At 38.5% G+C, this 15,358-nt stretch overlaps 1 protein-coding gene across 3 annotated transcripts; it reads left to right on the top strand.

Annotated features, from left to right (window-relative positions):
* The first annotated feature begins 5,493 nt into the window (after positions 1-5,493).
* Positions 5,494-12,192, top strand: LOC120655281 (spermine synthase-like). 3 transcript variants are annotated; one of them, XR_005667405.1, is made up of 13 exons: positions 5,510-5,698; positions 6,284-6,501; positions 6,610-6,654; positions 7,550-7,626; positions 7,707-7,829; positions 8,011-8,115; positions 8,207-8,279; positions 8,376-8,447; positions 8,733-8,928; positions 10,493-10,589; positions 11,112-11,241; positions 11,543-11,617; positions 11,733-12,192. XR_005667405.1 is itself a non-coding variant. In XM_039933035.1 (12 exons), exons 2-12 carry the CDS (start codon positions 6,315-6,317, stop codon positions 11,808-11,810), a joined length of 1,161 nt encoding a protein of 386 aa, XP_039788969.1. In that variant the 5' UTR covers positions 5,494-5,698; positions 6,284-6,314; the 3' UTR covers positions 11,811-12,192. The 3 variants fall into 3 exon arrangements, 1 of the variants encoding a protein (XP_039788969.1); XM_039933035.1 differs by lacking the exon at positions 10,493-10,589 and having other exon boundaries at positions 5,494-5,698; XR_005667404.1 differs by having other exon boundaries at positions 5,509-5,698; positions 8,733-10,589.
* The last annotated feature ends 3,166 nt before the right edge of the window (positions 12,193-15,358 follow it).

Genomic DNA, 15,358 nt, shown 5'->3' with positions numbered 1-15,358 from the left:
TTTGTTTAATTATTCGCATGGTGACGTTGATGGAACAATGAGCTCCTGCTGCTGAAACGAACAGACTTTCTGAATGTTCGACACTTGCAAAAAACTAAACCACCACTACAATCTTTTTTGAAGAAATAAACCACCACTACAATCTCTACTGGGTTTCTGACTTCCTTTCGTCCCTCCCGTGGAGTTTGTTGGCATGCTGCCAGAGCGAGGAGGAAATGAATGCTGCAGCACGCGGATCACGCGGACATAGCATCGATCAGCTATGCAGTCCCTGCTTCTGAATTTGGTGGATTGCTGTTGCGCGCACATGTGAAGGATACCAAAAGTTTGTGCTATCTTTGCCTTACAGAAGAGTGCGATCTCTGCTGAATGCACAGAAGGGTACTCTTGGAGTTGCTCTGCTGAGTCACACATATCTTACCAAAGTATGTGAGTCACACATATCTTACATGAAGTCAGCACACGTTGAGCATCGTTGGTGCTGAGCGACGGCCATGCCCTGCTGAGTAGTCACCTTTTATTTTGCCACGAACTTAATAGAGATAGATGACAACTATTTTGCACTCAAGTCAGGACTTGTGTGAAACTAAGACATCCACCGCTATTATTGTTTTGAGGGCAACACGGTCTAAAACAAAAGAAGAATGGAAAGGAAAAGAAAAGGACACCCACGAACACGTTGAAATTCTAAACAAATTATCTCACTTTTAAGTAACATTAAGTTATTTAGGATAGGTTCAATAAGTGTGTGGTTGGATTTTACATAATTTATTTTCATGTCAGCCAAAGCTCACTTCTAGTGTAAAAGCTAGTTTAGGAATCTAATATGATCTTTTCACGTTTTTACTTGGATGCGTTAAAAAACCATAAGCACAAAAATTTGTTTGCGTGATACAGTTTGAAAGTGAATATGACTATATGAGAGTGATAACGCCATGAAAATTATTATTAATGCTATAAAAGAGCATCCTAATATATAGAAAAGGTTGGTTACATACCGCGCATCGTGTGAGTTCAAGTCGACACAAAATATGAAAATTTGAATGATGATATAGGCACTTTGAATAAAGAGAATATGTGATTGTTTAATAAAGTGGAATCTTATATTCTTACAATACGATTCTTGCACCAAAAGGTACGGTAGAAGCGTGGCCACGTCGTGAACAAATCACAGCCGATCCAACCGGCGGGTGGATAGCCAGGATCATGCAAATTTCAGGTATTTTGCAAAAGAAAAAAACTCTCGGCTTTTAGCTAAATCAACCTGCAGATCGGTCTTCTCCCTCAGACTTTTCTACGAGAAAGCCCTTGTCCTTTAGTGAAATCAATCTATAGTCTGGCCTCCTCTCTCAGATATTTTTGTGAAAAAAATTTACAACTTTTATCAAAACCAACATGCAATCCAACCCTCCGGTTCATGGAAATTTACAAAAAAAACCTTAAATTTTTATAAAATCAACCCGCCATCCTAGTTCTCTCTTAGGATTTTTTAGCAAAACCCTTGGATTCTTATCGAATCAAACTATAACCCATTCCATTCATTACTTCTTCACAAACTACATTATACATAAAATTTGAACACCAAAACACATCAAAATCAAAAGTGGTTCAATATAAAATTTTAACAAAAATTCAGAAACTACAACTTTATTGTAGAACAAATTTTAAAATTTAAAATTATTTCGCAATTAGTTTGCCCAAATGCTTACGTGTGATCTGTTCTATCCACAATTTGGACACTAAAACATCTTCAAATTAAAAAATATTCAATACAAAAGTTGCTCAAAATTTCAAACTCTATAGCTTTATTATATAATACAAATTCAAATTCAAAGGGTTTCTACAAAAATGCTCAAAATTTCAAAATTTAAGGTTTCGCTACACAATAAAATTGTAAATTCAAAGTGTTCAACATACGATTCTATTTTGCTAAAAATATAATATCGTACTACCGTTCCTCTATGGCTTCTCATGCTACCAAAATAAATACCATCACGTCTATTAATTGCCACATGATTAAAAGTCTAAATCTTCTCATTTTGCAAATACATTAACCTTCCAACTAATTGTGCTCCGCCCTTTACCCAATAAATATAGCAAAAAGAATTCATAAACCCATTTCGATACCTAAAATAATATACTACCAAAATGATAGTGCTACGATAATAGAAAGCCCAAAATATATACCAAGTATAAAAATGGACTGTAGACCATGACACCTATGCAGAAATAACAAAGTGACAAATTTATTTTACCTATGTTGCTTTTAAAAAATATTTACCTAGATACCATAATTATTATATGCACAAACTAAAGTCTACATCAACTTGTTTTTTGAGATTACATAGTACAACTCAGACACTCACAACGTACGCACACTCATCCCTATGAACACGTGCTCGCAAATCCTACATCTATGAGTATCTTCAAAGATCGAGCTGGCAAATTCTCAAAATTGATGAAACCACCACAGGTGACTCACCGTCGACAGGAACTTCGTCTACCATTGAAAGCACAATGCCATTAAATCTTAAAATATTCGCTCTCACGAAATTCTAAAACTTAAAGTGCTACCGAGACTCTTGTAATCACAATGCTACAAACTCTTTCCTACAGGGCCTTTCTAGTACGTGAGAAACATAGAGAAAGTCTTGATGCATCCTATTATAGAGTGAAATATGCACGTTTACCCTCCTTGGGACTGGGAGGTAGATACCACATAATTGCTAGTGGGAAGGTACCGAGAAAGCTGTTGGAGCCTTGGAGGCACTACGGTCGCAGAGGACAGCGTTTCCCGTCTGCCATCCCTTGTGCCTTGAGGTAGAGGCTCACACCAGTGAAACTATTTTAGCTTTAGAAAAAAAGTTATAAAATTTTTCGTTCAAATATAGTCAAATGTGTCATTTTTAAAATCTCATAATACAAACTATGTAATGGTACATTCAGTATTTAACTTAGATAGTCAATGCAAAAATTAAGATTCTTTTAATCTTTATACGCATGGGAGTACGATCTCGCATGCATTAGCACTGATGATCGTTCCTTTCTGCTGCAATATGCCCTGAGCTAGTCATACACGCACAAGTGACATGATGCAGCTTGTGGATGTTTGGTTCCCTATAGACCGACCTAGCCTGGTCTGGTCCGGCAAGTGTAAAAGGCAGCACAGAGTTTGACTCATGAAACACAAATGAAGTTTGTTTCCCGCGGGTTTGGAGTACTTGATGTAGTGGCCTCCAGCTAATGATGGTATTAATATTGTTAAGTGATGTTAGTGTTTTTAAGATAATTAAGGTTTACTGTGGTAAACTAAGAGCCATTAAAATATGCTAGCCTATACAAAATTACATGAAACCCCAATTGTTTTTAGCATTTTTATCTTATGCAATATATTCTCCTGTGGACAATCGGATAACTTCTATTGTGATCTGTCCGTGCCAGACCATAAATAAATATGCAATCAATCAAACTGCTATTGCATTAGGATGTCAATTTTACCCGCAGGTTTCGCACCCGATGGGTGCGGGTATGATTTTCTTAGTTCCCCTAATCACTTTTTGTTCCTTGATTTTCTTAGTTCCCCCTAATCTAGTGTCCTCGATTTGGTGAATTGGTCAGTAGAGAATCGAAGATGCTTGATGTGTACATTGTTACATCTACTGCAAAATGCAATGCATTTTTCTTGACAAGGAACTGCAATGTTATTACTCTGCTCATTTTGTTACTTGTGTCATTGATTGTTGCTTGGATGGCAGTGTGGGTTCGAATTCATACTCTTCTCCTTTTTTATGAACATGATGATACGATTGTTCTGACAATACCAAGGTGAGAACAAGTTGGTTGGCGACTCAACGGTATATGTACGGATAGATCTATCCAATATGGGCTGTGTACACTTTGTAGAGGCCGGAACTCGTTTTCATTATTAAAAAAAGATCTATCCAATATGTTTCGCAAATATAAACACGATAAGAAAGTTCAGGTATGACATCGGGTGTGTAAGTACCTTACCGGACCCGGTCAGCCTACCAAATCATACACAAATGGTTTTGAATTTTGTTCGACGAACAATCGAATGAAGAAGACGACCAGAGAGCTATTTGGTATATTTTTATTTTCTTTATGTCGTCTTGCGTTAAGTTGTCTTTCTATTATACTACTGTTGTCGGTCGAAACCCACCGGCGAGCAGCGACGACTCTTGCATCGGCATTAAAGAGCCGATCGAGAAAGGTGCGGACGTGCTTACGACGATTGATCTGCACACACAAACACGTGGAAATATAAGTCCGAGCCGTGGTCGGCTCCCCGGGACGACTCTTGCATCGGCATTAAAGAGCCGATCGAGTCCCGGTGTCAGAAGAGATCTGTTTGCATCCGGATGTGATAAATAAAGCAAATAACTGTAAAGCTGCTTCAATTAAATCTAGTTAATCTAATCCACGATGGTAAAAGCTTCACTGTTAGATCGGAACGTCCTACACGTGACTGGGCCTAACGAACGTAACAGATAACTAAACCAGAACCTAAACAGAGGCCTAAGAACTAGCAAGAGCCGATTCCCGGAACAATCCCTATCAAGACTAAGATAAAGCATCTAAAACGCCACCGGATCATCCAACCCGTTTGCAAGGCCTAACCTAATAGATATTACGCCAACTCTTAAGAATAAGAGCAAACCATAACAGATCAGATCTACTAAACATAAAAGAAGCAGGGTGTTGTTTCTGTACAACTAATTCTATGCGGCAAGAACTAGTATAAGATCGAAACGTGACTGCACAGAGACAACATGATATTCGTAGATGATAAACAACGAAGCACAATAGATCTACTAAAAGCCATGCTACGAACATCAAGATAACTAGCATTACTCGCCATCAAAAACGCTTCAGTACGAGTAATACCAAGGTAAGAGCAAGAACAACGCTGCCCTGATCGCGAGAAGCGATCAGGGCAGCATGGTGCTTACTTGGATGAAACCCTAGGATTAGGGGTGGCGATGCGCCGAGATTGCTGTGTTGCGAGACGTGATGACACTCTCCTTTACGAATAATAAAGGGTACATATTTATAGTCTGGAGACTTGGGAAACAATCTAAACTAATCTTATCCCGACTGGACTCTATCTATAACCTTAAACTAAATCTAAAATACATGGCTCATGTGGCCCAAATGCTCACGTAGGAGCCGATTTACAAGCCTTCTTCAATCTTCTGATTTAAGCTCATCTTGCTTTCGGCCCATAAATTAATCCTGTTAATTTATGGCGATAACAACTACCAATTGTTTTTCTTGATATGAATCAGATATGAGATACATTGCTGGTGTCTTCTTTAAAAAAAACCTTCTCAAAAATTTTTCAATAAAAAAACTTTCAAAAAAAGCTTCCATACGAGTAATCCCATCCAGAATCCGACGGCCTCTATTCCTCCACGTACCCACACGATGCTCGCATCTCCTCTCCTCTCCTCCCCGCAGCAAACGGAGCACAGATTCCTAGAGACTTCCCACAAGGAAAGAGGGGAAAGAGAGGTGCCAGGCAGGGGTTGCAGAGAAAAGAGAAGGGAATCCACCCGCACCACCACCGGCGCGGCGCCCGCCACTCCTGCTCCCCTTCCTCTATTTCTTTCGCCCCCGCGCCGCCACCTCCCCGCTCCTCTCTCCCCATCCCCGCCCCGCCTCGCCATTCGCGCCCCAGGTAAGGAGCCCCCTTCCCCTCTGACGCCGCAACCCTACTGACCATGTACCCTCTAGAAGAAGCTTCCGGAGTAGTAGCACCCACCGTACGCGCGCTTTCGCCCAATCCCTTTTGCGCCGGTACTGACCGTATTCCTTTCTTCGGCCGGGAGGGTCGCTTGGGCGGTTGGCCGCCGCCGCCGCCGCCGCCGCCAGCGGTTTCTTGAGGTTTTGCGTGTTCGAGCGATTTCTGCAGGTGGTGTTTGTGGAGCACGTACGGCGGCGATTAGGGGAAAAAAGGCTTCTCCTTTCAAATCCCTGTTATTTTAATTTCGGAAATTTGGATGCTTTAGGATTATCAACTGGTTGATTAATCCCATGTTCTAGTCACGTCCTTGTTGCCACCGGCAGGTTGTTGTGGGTGGGTGAGCATGCCGTTGTTGCCCTTGCCCCCAACCATCTGTCACCACGCTCGTGGCCCACGTTCGCTGTGGATATAGCCTGCCACCTGTTAACCTTCTCGCCCTGCCGCCGCGGAACCTGCTCCTTGATTTTGCGTTTGCAGCTGGTTGCTGCTTCCTGCCTGATGTTGCTTTGATTGATCCAGAGGCTGGGAACTCCAAAGAGGAACAGGGTCCATGGAGGGTGGAGGCGCAGGAAATGGTTTGACTGGGACGGCGCAGATAAAGGGGACTGGGGTTGATGGCTCGGCCAAGCCGCTGCCCCCTTGCTGTGTCAAGGCCAGGGCCGCGGCACCTGAGTCTGAGGCCAAGTGTCATGCTACAGTGGTGTCGGGCTGGTTCACTGAACCACGATCACGCTGCGGTATGTCCAGGCTGTGCTTCACACCCTTGATCATCTTGCTTCTACTACCTACTATCATTCTCCAATCTCCACTTGTTTTGTCTGACCAAATTCCTCCCTATTATGCAGGTAAAGCAAGCAAAGTTCAGTACTACAATAATCCGATGTGGCCAGGTACTTGTCCCGCCACTGCCAATATATCAATTTTTTGTTTACCTAATGAATATATCTCTAACAATAGTCTACAAGAGTAATTTTAGTATAAAGTTAAAAGTTAAATTGTTTGTCTGTAATGATATTCTGATAGATATGTAGTATTTGCTGGACAACTGCATGCCTGCATTTATTTATGTTAGAGAAGGTTGTAGTGCTCAATTGCTGCAACTTATTTATTTATTCAGTGAATGATTGAATCAGAGTTTGTTTTTACTGTCGAAAGAAAATTCTAGCATTTGATAAAAGTTATCATGTATCCGCCCAAGCTTTTCTTCAAAGAATGGTTCTGAATATTCCTAAGATGATATCTTCATAATTACAAGTACAATAAAGTTTTCACGAATTTGTTGCAGAAAGTTGATCTAGCACTGTGCTTGCTACCAGATTTATTTGGTGACTGTACTAGTAGTGATTTGGTGTCTTATGTCTGCATAGATTTTCATGGTAGAAAGACCTTATATCAGCTGATAAGACTTAACATAAGAGTGCATATGCAGCCGAGTGATGCTTTGTCCCTTTTTATTTGACCGTTGTAATGTGCATAGTTCCGTCATTTCCACAAGAATGCCTATATTCTTTTGGGTTCATTTCCTGACCTCTGTAATGTGTTCAATTTATTTTCCAACTTTACACCATCAATGCGTTAGCTATACTCACTAGTCAGCATTCTTTGTCCTTAACTATGTTGATTTTTCCTTGTACAAATACCATTGTTTGACATTGTATAATATGCTCTTTTGCCATTGAACCAGATGTCCAATTGTGCTCATTGTCGTATTTTCTGTCATTTGCCCTAGAATGAAACAATTCTACTTTTTTCTCATATCACTTGTGATTTTATTCTTGTATATAGGAGAGGCCCACTCCTTGAAAGTGGAGAAGATCTTGTACCAGGGGAAGTCACCATACCAAGAAGTCTTAGTTTTTGAGGTTCATGTCGTCTTTTGATACCAGAAATAAAAACTATCTTTGGCTTCTGTTGTGTATAATGTGGTAATTTTTGTGTGCAGTCGTCAACCTATGGTAAAGTCCTTGTGCTTGATGGCATTGTTCAGTTGACTGATAAGGATGAATGTGCGTACCAGGAAATGATTACTCACCTCCCACTTTGTTCCATTCCATCCCCTAAAAAAGTATATCCTCCGATCCCTGATTTTCCTCAATATTGTATAGTCATGCTGTATTGTCACTAACAGAAATTGAACAGGAAGATATTCTGCAGCTATTTATTAGCAGATGGAATATTTTTTTATCTGCACTTGAATGAAAACTGTAGCATGATAGCGACTTATTCTTTTATGAACTACTTTACAGGTTTTAGTTATTGGTGGTGGTGATGGAGGTGTACTCCGAGAGATTTCCAGACATAGTTCTGTGGAGTCTATTGACATATGTGAAATTGATCAGCTGGTTATTGATGTAAATTTCTCCTTTGATTCTTTGACATTCGCTTTGAAGTGTAATCACTATCTATGCCTTGTTGATATAGATATACATCTTAACTTTTTAGGTTTGCAAAGATTTCTTCCCACAATTGTCTGTTGGATTTGAAGATCCTCGTGTTCAACTTCATGTTGGCGATGGTATGTTGATACTACATTACTTGTTCATATGTGATTAAATTCCCTATTTTGTGATTTTGTAATTTCACAACATAATGACTTCTTTTCTACTTTCAGCTGTGGAGTTCTTGAGAAATACTCCTGAAGGTACATATGACGCTATCATTGTTGATTCATCGGACCCAATAGGTGAGTTAATGCTGCTATGCATTGTCTTTCTAGAACACAAAGCCATGGAAAGTCTTAACTTTGTCTTTGTTGCTGTATATCTGTTCTGTCCATTTCGGTTTCTTGCTTCCTATTATATTATTCCTGAGATCCATGCTTCTTTATTTTTAGTTTACTACATCCCTAGCTATTCTGCATTACTTGATTAATAACGTGTTCAGATTTTACTTGCAAACAGAACTTTTGCCCTATCAAATTCTCATTCAAATGTTCTGTTCTTATTTATGCTACTCTTGGCATTTGCAGGGCCTGCTCAGGAACTTGTGGAGAAGCCTTTTTTCGATACAATTGCTAGAGCCTTGAGGCCTGGTGGAGTTCTTTGTAATCAAGCTGAGAGTATGTGGTTGCATACACATCTGATTCAGGATATGCTTTCAATTTGCCGTGAGACTTTCAAGGGTTCTGTGCACTATGCCTGGACTAGTGTCCCAACATACCCGAGGTTCTTCACACTCTTTATTATCTATTCTCCTTATCTTTATCGTTTTTTTTACATTTTGACTTTATTTAATACTAATTTAGGCATTCTTATGTTACTGTTGCACTTCACAAGCTAACACTGATTTTGGTATATTATGAGTTAAAGATGACCTGTTGCAACCCATGTATTTGCATGGTGTTTACAAACTGCAATTATTCTGTGTTGTCATTGCTCCTTTTTTTTGGTGTTCTTGCCCCTGATTTGAAGTGCAATTGTTGTTTTACTCTTATTTTATTAATTTTGTGATTTTGCCCTTTGTTTTTCACAAGTCATTGTGATTGTACCCTTGGTCTTTGCGTATTTGCCCCTGATTTGACCGTTGACTAGGGGTAAAATTGCATTGACTTGTGAATAGTAAAGGTAAAATCACACAGTTAAAAAAATAAGGGCAAAATCACTATTGCACTTCAAAATAGGTGTAAGAACACAAATGCCCCTTTTTTGTTGTGTTGTCATAGTGTCCCTCGGGAGTCATTCAGTGTCACTCATTATCTTTTGAACTTGTATCAACTATTTCTGTTTCACTGCAAGAGTCAGCGCATGTCTTAAACAAACACCTCATTATTGGAATGAAAAATTAGTAGTTTTATACATTCATGAACTAAGCACTATATGACTTTTTTACAGTTTTTATTCTTAAATGACATAGAACAGATAGAGCTGGCTATTGTTACATTAACTTTAATAGCATTTATTGGTTTGATTTATTTTTTATTGTGTTTCTTTGCTCCTTTTCCTTCAAAAATGAAGATTATATGGGCCTAGTAGTGCAAGCTTCAAAGTCTGTTGTGTGCTTTGCTGAGTCGAATGGATATTTGAGGGACTTTAACTTATGGTTTCTGCGATTATTTCTTGTTTTATCCATTTCTTACATGAACTTGACGGCTATTTAAGTTCTGTGTTGTCACTGGTCCTAATTTCTTTTTTTGTTGGGTTGTCATAGTGTATACTTAAAATATAATTCCAGTTTCACTTTTTAGTTTTTCTAGTTGTCTATTGGAAGTCATTCAGTGTCATTCATTATCTTTTGAACATGTATCAGCTATTTCTGTTTCACTGCAAGAGTCAGCGCATGTCTTAAACAAACACCCCATTATTCAAATGAAAAATTAGTATTTTTTATACATTCATTAACTAAGGACTATATCCTTTTTTTTCAGTTCTTACCCTTAAATGACATAGAACAGATAGAGCTGGCTATTGTTAAAATCATTATCTTAAATAGCATTTATTCATTTGATTTATTATTTTATCTTTCTTTGCTCCTTTTCTGTTAAAGTTGAAGATTATATGGGGCCTAGTAGTGCAAGCTTCAAAGTCTGTTGTGTGCTTTGCTGAGTCGAATGGATGCATATTTGAGGGACTTTAACTTATGGTTTCTGCGATTATTTCTTGTTTTATCCATTTCTGACATGAGCTTGACGGCCTGGGTTGGGTATGAGAACAAGTTCTGTATTCAGCTACTTTTTCTTCTGTCCCAACAAGATGGTACTGCAATCCTCATGAGTGTCACTATTGTTGACAGTGAACTGGTGCCAGCGCTGGTTCATTTGGCAATCATAGGATATTTGGGGCTTAGCTCAACTCATGCAAGGAACCAGTCATAGCCTGACAATACATTAGTGAGCAAATATTTCCAACATTGTCTATATATTTTGCCTAATCAAGTCATGCTAGCTGGTCAATGCAGACTCTGTTGGCCTCTCGTACTGTTGAATCTACAAATGGTTTCTAGTGTTATCTTCTTGAAGCAGTCATTTTGGATAGGCCTTATTAGACTTACCAAGAGAGAAATAATCACATGACACTCAATTTCTACTTCAAATTGTGCTAAAAGAAAGTTAAGCATCATGCAAAAGGGTACATCGACATTAACCTTCCTGGACAAAAATTAGATAATGGAGATAAATGCTATTTAGTTCAGAAGGGTAGCATATATGGTTTCCGGAAAGCGAAGTCCAAACTATGTATGTAACCATGAAGTAATTATCTGCTGTAGTCAATGCTGGAGATCTTAACATATATGCTGTCCATGCTCAAGATTTCTTGCTTTGCAGCTCTAGACAAAGAAGTTTTTATAGTTTTAATTGTTTCTCCATTTGGAACTTATGTTTTCATACAGAATGTTTACTTGAATTTTGCAGTGGAGTGATTGGGTTTTTGCTATGTGCGAAAGAAGGCCCACCGGTCAACTTCCTGACTCCTAAAAATCCAATTGAAAAATTGGAAGGAGCTACAAAAGCTGGAAGGGAGATCAGATTTTATAATTCAGAGGTCAGTTCTTTTTTCAGTTACATAGGAATTGTTGTGCCAATATATGATTCAACCTATCCAGCCTTTTTGTCTTAGCATGTGGGATTTATTCTATGCTGAGATAATCTGTAAATCTAACTGCATTAATTTACCCTTTTGTGCTATGATAAAATTGAAATCTGTGTTATTTATAATGCGGGGATATTTGGATACCTACTGCTCTGTTTTTCGCTCACTCCTTTTGAGTGCAATCATCTGAATCCCTGATGTGAGATCACTTCCGCTAGACTTGTTCACCCTGATTAATTTTGTCATTGAACAGATGCATAGGGCAGTATTTGTTCTTCCGACCTTTGCTAAAAAAGAGCTAGAAGCATATTGCTTTTCCACGGGAAGGGTAAGTTTTTACAAATCAGTATTTGCGATTACTTTATATTTGTTGTGTTTTCACAGTTTAAGAATATTTTTGAAAGCAAGCTCATATTGGAGAGAACCGGTGTACCGTTTTATAGGAACAGCCAGAGGAAACAGCTGCAACAGCACCGAAGATTACTGTTGCTTCGAAGAGCGAAATTCTCACTGCATCCTAGACCAGGGCTCACGACCCATCACGGTATATCAAGAAACAGTTCCTTCCCGGAGCTCTTGGGTATCCAGTGGATAAACCCAGCAATGTACCATCACTTACTGTAACAATCTGTTAATAATTCATGCTCTGAACGATGAGATGAGATTAGCATGTTCTGAAGAGAAAAGACGAGCTGGCAGCGCAATGTATGATATGAGCGATGAACATTACAAATTGCATTCTCAACTGTTTTGCCGAGCGGTGTGTTGTACTAGTATATGGTGGCCATTTCTCACCACCAGAGGGGTATTTGTGAATTATGAACATTTTAGTGGACTGGATGTATGGGAAATCTTCTCATCTAATCTAACCATCTCACCAGATGGGCAAATAGTTTTTTTTAACAATTATTTGGTCTCGAGCCATGATTTCTTTAGAGTAAAATGCATAAGATGTCCACCAACTTATGAGAGTCCATCGACTTCGAAATTGCATCTTTGGGTCCATAAACTTGTAATTTGTCACTTTTGTCCACAAGATCTGAAAGTCCATTCTTAGATCCATAAACTCATAATTTGTGTCACTTAGGTTCATACCCACCAACATGATATATATGATGTTTGCATGTTGTTGGAGTTTTGCTAGAAGGGTGAAATTTGAGCTCTGATTTTGAATCAAGTGCATATGAAGAGGAAAGAAGAGGGATGGTAAACTTATTTTGCAGGTTATTGACATGTATTAGGATTTAAAGGGGCTTCCGAACTGCCACGTGAGTTTTGGAGATTAGATCTAGATATGACCTTGTAATTTGGGTGGATAGGAGATTAGATCTAGATATGACCTTGTAATTTGGGTGGATAGGAGGGGTGATGGCTTGGAAAGGTGGAGGAGGTCGCAGATGGACTCAATAACGTGTACCGTGGCATGGGATATTGTATCCTCCGTGGCGTGGGTATGGTAGCGGTGACTTCACTACCATCTGAAATCCGTTGCAAAATTAACGATCAGATCTGCATGAACAGTTCCCGACCAACAGTACCAAACATTATATGTGCAACAATATCTTTGCTACAGCAGCTGCTATAGTAGTACCAATCCTTATCCTTTAGCGCCATTTACAGCATGATTTACTGAAGGCAAGTCACTAAATCTCAATCCTCAACTAGGATAAGGATATGATCCTCTATTAGGATGGGAATATGATCCTCTACTAGGATAGGGATTGACTCATGTCCCACTATACCTGATCATAGGCTACCCGACCCGATGAACCCGACCCGATCCGTCCGAAAAAAAACCCGATCCGATTAATGTGTGGGCCGGGCTTGGGCCATAGTTTTTTGACCCGACAAAAAGTTGGACTGAGCTCGGGCCGATTTTTTTGACCCAAAACCCGACCCGACCCGAACCAACCATGTGACGGGTCGGGCTCGGGCCAAAAAATTCTAACCCGATGGTCGGGTCAGGCCTGGTGCGAGCCGAAGAAAAAAAAATCGGGTTTTTTACCTGACCCGAACCGATAAATGATCAGGTCTATGCCCCACATTCATATCCCGGGTAGAGGGGCGGGTTATGGTGAGGGGCTTGTGATATAATGTCTAAAATTTCAAAACTACCATCATACCTAGAGGATAATTTCAAAATTGCGCTCATTCCATGCATATAAGAAAAGGGCACTTCAGTCATTTGTTTAATCATTTTTCATAGCAAATCTCTAGCATCCAAACATAGGAAGAGGATAATTTTTTATTTCCTAATCCATAACCCAATATCATATCCCTATCCTTTTTCACCGCGCACCCAATGACCCAAACGCCACCTAAGACTAAGAGGTGGGTAAAAATCTCTGCTATCTTTGCATCCGAGAGTTGCTATCACCACTTTCTTAAAAAAAATGTACCTTGCGTGGTACATACAAGTGGAGACAAAGCCCATTCAAACTAGCTGTCAGAGAGGCCCAGACCGGCCCATTACACAAGTGGAGAAGAAAGCCGAGGCGCCTCCCGGGGAGCGATTATACATCGCTTTAGGTGATATTTACCACAACCGTCGCCTGAAGCGGACTGTTTTCCACTGCTAGATTGAGTGTAGAGTTAATTGGGCTGAAATTAGGCCCAACTGGTTACGGATCCCCACATGCAGATCATCCAAATTTGCGCGGTCTCTGGTTAAATTGAAGAGAACCTATGCATGCACAAGTAGAGAGACAATGCTGACATCACCCATAATAATGCAAATTCAAAACTAAAAAAGTTATAACTATTAAACCGAGCATTTAGATTAAATTTGAATTACACCATTATTTTTTTATGACAAGATCTTCAAAACAAGACCACACTTGACTATATTTGCATGATATTTTTAAAAAAATATTTTTTAGTACTAAATAATTAGTTTTGGCTACTAAGAACAAATATTTTAACAACATGAACAAATGAGTATTTTTACGAACAAAAAATTATACATAGCGAACAAATAATAATGCACAGCGAATAAAAGATTAAACATCACGAACATTTAATTGTATGGGCTAAATAATAAAAATGAATTTGCGAACAAATGGATCAACATCACGGAACAATTTAGTTTACAAAGAGAACAAATAATTTAGTATTGCGAGCAAATTATTTACACACAGACAAATAATTTACATCAAGAAAAACAACAGAGCTGCAAAAAGATTCTTATAAACATATATAAACATGCTAAACAGATAGTATATAAAATAAATAAATTATTTCACACACCAACTAATAAGTCTACAATACAAATAAATTAGTATAGATTGAGTATGACTCGCTCGTAAATGTGAATAAATAATTTGATATGTAAGTATAGATCTGTTAACAATCAAACTATTAAATCCATATATCATAAATTAACCTAGTAAATAAATAATTGTACATCATGAACTAATAATGTCTTATTGCAACAAATAAATTTTCAATGTCAAAACAATATAAATAGGGTATACGTTTGCTAAGAGCCAAAATTAAAGAGACAATGATCAATGCTACAAATAATTGTGAAAAAGAGAGGTTAACTACATACATGGCATATGTCAAAAAAAATTTAATTAATGCGGGGATTAGCGAAAAGAAAGGAACAAGGAACATAATAAGAAAGTAAAAAGAAAGGAGAAAAAATAAAAATAAATTGGACCTCCTATTGCCTCATAGGACACGTAGTAATAGGCTAGCAAGCAAAAGAAATAATCTTGTTCACGAGCCAATGGGTCAGCTATAGGTAGCAGTTCGTGCATGCATGTGTATAGACCTAGTTACTTAATGCCTGTCTATCCTTAAAAAGGTAAATAAAAGATAATTAATAAAAGAAAAATAAAAATAAAAAATAAAGGAGAAATACAACAAGATTATAAATAAGAAAGAAAAATAAAATAGGAGAGAAGAAAAAGAAAGATAAAATACATGCCAAGAATATTGTCCATTGGAAGATTAAAAGTAAACAACAAGAACATGAAAGCAAAAGGATAGAAAGAAAATTAAATAAATCAGAAGAAAAAGATCGTGCGATAAGAAAGAAAATAAATTCTACGCAACGGCACCTGAT

The sequence above is a fragment of the Panicum virgatum genome, chromosome 1N, assembly GCF_016808335.1.
Source record: "Panicum virgatum strain AP13 chromosome 1N, P.virgatum_v5, whole genome shotgun sequence".
Lineage (NCBI taxonomy): Eukaryota > Viridiplantae > Streptophyta > Magnoliopsida > Poales > Poaceae > Panicum > Panicum virgatum.
This window is presented reverse-complemented; position numbering and strand designations above follow the sequence as displayed.

What these genes read in the sequence shown, in the direction of transcription:
- LOC120655281 (XM_039933035.1), top strand. Translation starts at nt 6,315, where the DNA reads ATGGAGGGTGGAGGCGCAGGAAATGGTTTGACTGGGACGGCGCAGATA. An exon ending in AAGAAGTCTTAGTTTTTGAG is followed by an intron (nt 7,627 to 7,706) that starts GTTCATGTCGTC and finishes TTTTGTGTGCAG; the next exon opens with TCGTCAACCTATGGTAAAGT. An exon ending in TGATTCATCGGACCCAATAG is followed by an intron (nt 8,448 to 8,732) that starts GTGAGTTAATGC and finishes TGGCATTTGCAG; the next exon opens with GGCCTGCTCAGGAACTTGTG.